At 37.0% G+C, this 8232-nt stretch overlaps 1 protein-coding gene across 1 annotated transcript; it reads right to left on the bottom strand.

Moving 5' to 3' along the window:
• Positions 1-4555: 4555 nt before the first annotated feature.
• LOC112195714 (very-long-chain 3-oxoacyl-CoA reductase 1) lies at positions 4556-6392 on the bottom strand. The gene is made up of 3 exons (XM_024335907.2): positions 5619-6392; positions 5256-5325; positions 4556-5126 (listed from the first exon to the last, which is right to left on the bottom strand). The coding sequence occupies exons 1-3, from the start codon at positions 6236-6238 to the stop codon at positions 4845-4847; spliced, it is 972 nt and encodes a 323-aa protein (XP_024191675.1). The 5' UTR covers positions 6239-6392; the 3' UTR covers positions 4556-4844.
• Between the last annotated feature and the right edge of the window lie 1840 nt (positions 6393-8232).

Genomic DNA, 8232 nt, shown 5'->3' with positions numbered 1-8232 from the left:
GTTTATTCACTTTATTGTTTATTTTTATTTGCTGCATGTGAGACTTTGAGTTTGCAGTTTATGCATGTGAAACTTTGAGTTTGTATTGCCGGAAATGTATATTATTGCAGACTTTGAGTTTGTAGTTGTATTGCTAGAAAGTGCTTGAGTGTTTGTGTTTGATAGTTTGAGAGTTTTGATTGTTTGATAGTTTAATGCTTTCATCACTTTCATGCTTTGACAGTTTGGGAGTTTGCAGGTAATTGTTAATTTGCTATGTTGATGTTGATTGTTGAATATGTATATTGTAGATACTGTTTTGAGTTTGAATGAGTGAATAAATTGTGATATATTGAATCATTTGAATGTATGTATGGAAATCAGGAAAAGTGAAAACTAGAAAGTAGAAACGGCTGAAAAGCAGTGTTTCTATATGGAGAAACCGAGGAACCGAACTTGGAACCGATCCGAGTTTGGAACTGAAAAAACCGAGAATGGAACCGATCTGGATTGGAACCGAAAAACCGAGGAACCGACCCGAGCATGGTCGGTTCGGTTCTACATCGGTTCTTGATACAAAAAACATCAAACCCGAACCGAAAATCAGTTATCGGTTCCGGTTCCGGGTTCAATCCTTGAAATAGCAAAACCGACCCGAGTCTAGCCCTACCTAGAATTATTCAAAAACAGTAAACATTGAATGTAAGAGGCAGATATGAGCCCAAGTATGAAAGTACTTTTATAAGAACAACTACCATATTCAATCCATAGTTAGAACAATGCAATTGTTCAGGTTTAAAGGTGTTTCTCTCGTGCTAATGGTATGTTCAACAACTCATTCATTAAATGGATTGAAAGCCAGTTTAAGTTTATAAACAAACTTCTTCCTAGTGTAAACCAGTTCTTGAAGGGTCTAAGATATTATACACACATACACACACACCCCAATATATGAGATTCGTCAGTGAACATCAGCTTGAAAAAATAACAAGTGTCGAACTAATTAAAGTACCTGCTAAATAGTTTTCATAACGGAATGATAAACACACTCAGAAACCTTAACAATATTTGTGTCAAGCCAAAGAAAAGTTAATTAGCAAGACATTCAAGACACCCTACAACCCAAATATAGGCAACGGTTGAACAAATAGCATGCTAATAAAAGAGAATTGAGTGGCAAGTTGGCTAATCAATCAACACAAGTCTCCTACCAACAAACATTTTAGTGGCTGACCAATAACTTGCAATCCTTTATTGCCAAAAGTTTGTTCTGCTATATGTTCGTCCAATAATGCACCCTAGTATAACAGAAGCAAAAAGCCAAACAATCGAAATTAGCAAACTAGTACAACAAATCATGAATGCATATAACAAGACTAGTATGTTTAGGTCAGTAACAAGATTCTATACAAGGTACACACACACACACACATATATTAAAATGGATGTAGTTTCTATATGATAGTAAAGGGCCAGCAAAACAACACCATGAAACACATAGTATTGAAAACACCTTGGCTGCAATATTTCTGGGCACTACTTTTTAACATAATCATCAGTTTCATGCTATTTTTTAGTCGCACGCCGCTAGAAGTACACATACACTTGCAAGACAGGAACAACCGGGCAACTAAGCAGGTTTTTCAATATTACAGGATATACACAAACTAAATTGGCCACTGCAGTATGAGTAACTATCATTGATATATAGTCAATATTCTTATAATGTATTCAAAATAAATTCAACATGGTAGTATGATTAACAAAGGACATGGATGCTCACCTTAAAAAAAGACATTGCTTGGATGTGTTTGGATTTGAATCCAAGCTGTCGAAAAGAAGCCCAAAGGCTGATAATGAGACATGCCATTTAATGAGGAAAATGATTAAAAGTTTGATTAAATTAATACCACATCATCCGAGCATGATTTTTATAGTGGAAGAACATGTTAAAAACAAGAAGAGACGAATGGAGCCTAGTGCTAGCAGAGTAAGGAGAAGAGACCAAATCCTAGAAGCAACAAAATTTTAGGTAAGCTAGATCACATGTAACATTCAATACTGGTTCTGAAGTAGGATTTTGGAACACTATATGCTCTTATTGTGATGGGAGTTAAAATAACCAGCCAAAAATGGAAAAGAAGTTACAAGGAAATAACTATTATTATTTAATTTCTTAAAACAGAAATAGACATAGTTTTACCTTAGTATCCAGACTCAAAACCTAGAATCAAATTAAAGCCACATAAATTGAATCGCTAAAGAGCTCTACGAGATCTGTAACTTGAAATACAAAATAATTCAAAACCCTAGAATCTAACAGATCTTCAATGAAAACAGAAATTCCAATCAAATAACAAAGAGAAATTTGCAAAAGGAAAACGTAAGGAGCTCGAAGAGGAAGATCGCAGGAGCATAAAGATGGAGGTGCGAGAGTCATGACGACGCCGCATGAGAGGGTACGGATGTAGAAATCTTCATTGATTTTGGGGTACGCATCCAATTTCTGGAGCTTGTTCATCATATTCTCCATCGTTTTGTTCTCTCTGCTACATAAGAATCGATTTTGCATTCTTCTTCTTCTTGATCTATAAACCTAATCAATCTAATTCTCTGAAACCTGATTCAAAATTATTCTGAAACGAGAACTGGATCAGGTAACACAAATTGAAAGAGAGAGGATTCTAAAGCGAGAAGGAGAAAATCGGAATCGAATGATAAAAACTAGATTAAGGAGAGAGAGATCTATAATGCTCTACCTTGACAACTTTCTTCTCCCGAAGCGACTGAATGCTCTTTCTTTAGTTAAGGGCATATTTTAAGTTTATTAGCAACGGTGTTGGTTGCCTAGTAGCCACTGATACATAAATATGCGACGGTGTTAGTCACCTAGTAGCCATTGATATCTAAATATGCGACGGCGTGATACTTCCATCGCATCTCATTTTTATTGCTACCACACCAACAATTGCCGTTGCTAATAATAGACTTTCCACGACGGCAAATCTATGCCATTGCAAAGTAGTGAAGCCATTGCAATTCTTTTTTGTAGTGTAGAAAGTTATTACATGAAAACATGACTCTTGGTTGTTGCGCTTAGGAAATGCCAATCAAATAAACACTGCACTAACATTAATCACCAAAGATTTTATATGTAAATTCTAAAGATTACTAATCGTTCAAGTTCTTCACAGGAAAGAAAAAAAAAGTGCAATGTAACTACATTAAATAATCACATAATTAAGGCAAAAATTCTTTCATGTCTAAATTGGTCATTCCACAAATAAAAAACACAAGCCAGAGTTGAGTTTACCAAACACTTTGCCACTACTTTTGCTAATGACAACACTTATAAAAAGTCAGTTTACTAAACACTCAGCTGCTTTGCTTTTTAGCCACTTATTTTCAAAAATAAGTGTACTTACATAGGCATTTGCAAGCATAATTAGCTATAATGAGCCACGCTCATGCTATCACCAGCGGTACAGACTCCCGCCAAAGGAGTGACCTACGGGAACACAGCCAAGCAGGCTACCGCCTGAGCCCCGGCTTGCCCCCAGATCACCGCTGACGCGCCGTGCCAAGACAGCATCAGAAGCTCCAGAAGTTGGGGACTGAAGCATATCAGTCCCACATCGAAAACATGGAGAAGATCAGCTCTCTCCTCACTTATAAAAGGTTCTCTCCTCTCTCCTCATTAATTACGCATTTAATACTTACCTACTGTTACTTTGTCAACATAAATACATTGACTAACTTAGGCATCGGAGAAGAGAAGACCGCCCAGCGCGGTCTCCCTCTGACGCCCTCTGTATTTCATTTGACAGGTAGCGGGAGCTCTGAGAGTATCATAGGTAGTGGTCCGCCCATCGGACCAGCGTTAACAAAGGTTTAGCTACCGCTGAACTTTAAACATTAACAATAAGCAAAAACCAACTTATTTTAAAAACACAGCCATACCAAATACACCCTTAATGGGTTGTTGCTTGACCCATATTTATTTGGCTTCTAATTGATGCTCTAATATTATATGCATGTGGGGAATGGGAGATTATTGTTATCCCACTTGAATAAATTTTGATACCAGATTCTTGGAGTTTTGATCCAAATTGAGGGGAAACATCATTAATCTCCCAGATTCGTTAAAGAAGGTTTTTCAATCCCTTTTAAGTTCCATTTGTACATATTCATTCCCTTATAAACCGTACGTTTTTATAGATCTTGGTGATTTGACTACAGGTAACCACTAATTAGAAGATTGCATTGAACTAGAGGAAGACAGATGGTGAACTATAATTTAGGCTTAATAGCCAATTTACTACTTTAGGTTTTATTTTTGCCAATTTATTACCATTTCATTAAATTAACTTGTTTTAATCCGTCCATTCCTCCGTCTAAACATTGATTAATTTTGAAAACCTAGAGTAGTAAATGGCTAATTTTGAAAATTTAGAGAAGCAAATCGGTTATTTTTTTAAAAATCTAGAGTAGTAAATTTGATAGAATTGTAGTAAATTGGCTACAACAAAACGAGAAGGGATTCAGAGCTCCGACGTGCACTTATACCAAGTATATTTTTTTGTTATTAAAAAAAAAGTTGACTACAAATATCTATAGCTATGATCACCTAATAAGTGCTCAGTCACTTACACTGCCAGTACATAGAAGAATTTTCGAATGAATTGACATTAAGATGAAACCTAGGTAACAAATTCACAATTATGCCTGAACTTTAAGCTTAAACTCAATTGCAGAAACAAGGACAAAGAAAAAAAAAACAGATAAAAAGGGTTCGATCGAGGCAGGGAATCGAGCAAAATGAAAAGCCCGCAAATCCGACAATTTCAATGCTGCATCAGATACACCTATAGTTGATTGCTCTGTCGTTGCAGTATATTTTTCTTCTGCAACTCATTCAATTGGCCTCTCTTTCTGTTACCAAGGAAATACCGAAAAATGGTGGCGGTCAGGAGAGCATGGGGCAATGCACGGGCTACAAATCCCATCACAGAGTGGCTCCAGTAGGGCGTACAAACATTGTCATAACCAATCCACCGAATGCTTGATTTGCTAAAAGTTTCTGGTGATGGGATGAACAAGGAAGATTCCTTTATCTTCGTAAGTCTTGTCGCGACGAACACAGGAACCTGCATTACGTATATGAATGCAGGTGGATTAGTGATATCCAAATAACCACATTTAATCATTAGCCTAAAGAGGTTGTCAAACGAAAAACAGAGAAGCAGAAAAGGAATAAAATGGGGTGGAATCAAAACCTGACACTGAATGTCAATTCCATGCTGCTTGTATTCCAAACTAATGCATCTTGAGAACAGTTTTAGGTACCTGCATCACTCATATTTGTCAATTAATTAATTATTCATAGCACTCCTAATTATTGTTAAGTCTGACATTATTTCCTTGTAGTGTAAACTTGTAATCAAGTATGCAGTTAAATCGATCGATTGTATATTTGTATATAGGATGGAGGACAAGCAAAGGAGACCAAAAGAAGAGAGGCTAATATACAAACAATATCAGAATGAATTCTAGAGAATAGTTCCAAGCTTTTCCTTGTTCATCCCATAAAAGGAAAAACATGATGATGATCATATGAGATAGATGTTAAGAAGACTCACGCTTTTGTTGTGGCATAAAGAGTGTACAGAGGAAAAGAAGGGGCTATCTCAGTGGAAGCAGAGCCAATGTTAACAATTGCTCCTTTCTTTTTCTTCAGCATTCCCGGAAGCACAGCCTTAGTCATCCAAGTTGCTGCTTCCATGTTCACCTTCATAATGTTCTCCATGAGTTCTGAATCAACCTCATGAAAAAACCTTGGATAAGGGTAGCACATCCCTGCATTATTAACCAAAATGCCAACATCGAGCCCTTTCGTTCCTTCCTCTATGGTTTTAGCTATCTCCTCACCACTCAATTTGGCCAAGTCCATCACAATGCTCTTGATCTCAACTCTCCAACCATGTTTTTCACTTAATTCATTGGAGGTAGCTTCAAGGGTTGAATGGTTTTTATCAACCAAGAAAATGTTGAGACCCTTTGAAGCCATTTCAAAGGCAAGGGCTTTCCCAATTCCTTGAGCGGAGCCAGTGATAATAGCCCATGATCCGTACTCCTTGAGTTTCTTTGAAGGTCTCAGAAACATGACCCATATCCATCTCGCAAAATTGATCAAAGATATACAAACAGAGACCAACCCTATAGTGATTGCTAGGACTATGAAAAATTCTTGTAATTCCATAGCAGATCTGGATCAGTTATCAGCTGCAAAGCAATTAGGTGGGGTTTTTCTCAAAAGAAGCACAAGTTTTTATTTAGATGATGAAGAAGAATCTCAATAAGAAAGGGACCCTTCAGGCCTTCACTATTGCTGGCCGGTGAAAGTAAAGAACAATAGTTGGTAGTTGGGGTGAGAGTAAACGTTTGCACTTTGCAATTAGTTGGGGTAGATCCATAGATGATCATATTGTTACATACTGTGCTATTCTCCGGATTAATTTAGACACACCTGTCCAAACTCTTTCGTATATATAATTACTGTTTTCTAATTTACTCTTCAAAAACCATTCGTATATCCAATCATCGAATAGAGAAAATTAGATATAAACTCAATTCACTATTCACCTTCTTTTTCAAACTTTTCCATTCATTAAAGTTTTAGAATTTGAAAGTCATACCTACTACATTTTTTTAATTGTCACCTGAAAGTCAGGTGTTTTACCCAACTCCTCAAGTTATCATAGGTATAATAGGTATGGTATAGACTATAGACGTATAGTCGAACAAATCTAGATACAAACTAAATTCTCGGAAACATTTCATCGAATATATTGAGTGCACCGCAAAAAAAAAAAAAAAAAGTAGGTAACCAATGAAACTCATAGCATAAAAAAAATATATAAATGAAAACCAGTAGGTATTAAAGATTTAGAACTTGAAAGTCTACCTACTGATAACATCAAATCCATGGCCAACCTTACAAGCACAGTGAAGAGAGAAAGAGACGAAAATGGAAGAACAATCTGGAGCAAAATTCTTGAGAGTGTTTTCAGAAAAATGCAAAGTGTACCCAATTATTACAACAAACCCCTATTTATAGTAATACACCTACTTCACTTATTACAGACTGGAAAATATAGAAAATATCTAAAATCTCTGCGTCACATGCTTGACAGCTGGATGCCACACCATTGGTCAAGCTGACACTTCCATGCTGAGGCAACGTAATAGTTAACACCTCCCCTCAATCTCAGCTGGGGATACCACACTGAGATTGACACAATGTTGTTTGAAGATTGGGCTGTGTAAACCTTTGGTGAAGACATCTGCAGTTTGATGTTCAGTGGGAACATATTGCAGAAGAAGATCTTGTCTCTGTACTCTTTCTCTTACAAAGTGAAAGTCATTATCTAAGTGCTTAATTTTTGAATGGAATACAGGATTGGAGCATAAAGCAAGAGCAGACAAGTTGTCACACTTCAACAGAGGAGGGGCAGGTACTCTTACCTGCAAATCACATAGCACATGCCTTATCCAAGATATCTCTGCTGCCGTGTTTGCAAGAGCTCTATATTCTGCTTCTGTTGAACTTCTTGACACTGAGCCCTGCTTCTTTGACTGCCAGGATATAGGACAATGGTCTAGATACACAATGAAGCCAGTGGTAGATCTCCTGTGGTTAATCTCACCAGCCCAATCAGCATCACAGTAGGCATTAATATATGCCACACTGTCACCATACTTGTAAAACAATCCTTTGCTCAAAGTTCCTTGTAGATATCTTAATATTCTCTTAACAGATGCATAATGAACATCAGTTGGGGCAGACATGAATTGACACACAGTATTGACAGCGTAGGCAATATCAGGCCTAGTGAAGGTTAGATACTGGAGTGCCCCAACAATGCTCCTATAAAGAGTAGGATTCGGTAGAGGAGTACCTTCATTTTTGAGCAACTGAACATGAGGAAGGCAAGGTGACACACATTCCCTACAAGTTTCCAGACCTGCTTTGACTATCAACTCCTTTGCATATTTTTCTTGCGACAGAAAAATACCATTTTTCTTGTATTGCACATTGATGCCAAGGAAGAAAGACAAGGAACCGAGATCTTTCATATCAAACACTTCACTCAACTCGGACACAACCACATTGATTCCTTCAGTATCAGATCCAGTTACCACAATATCATCCACATATAACAATAAGGCAACTACACCTTTTTCACTTTGCTT

This window comes from Rosa chinensis, chromosome 4 (assembly GCF_002994745.2).
Source record: "Rosa chinensis cultivar Old Blush chromosome 4, RchiOBHm-V2, whole genome shotgun sequence".
In the NCBI taxonomy this organism is placed as follows: Eukaryota; Viridiplantae; Streptophyta; class Magnoliopsida; order Rosales; family Rosaceae; genus Rosa; species Rosa chinensis.
This window is presented reverse-complemented; position numbering and strand designations above follow the sequence as displayed.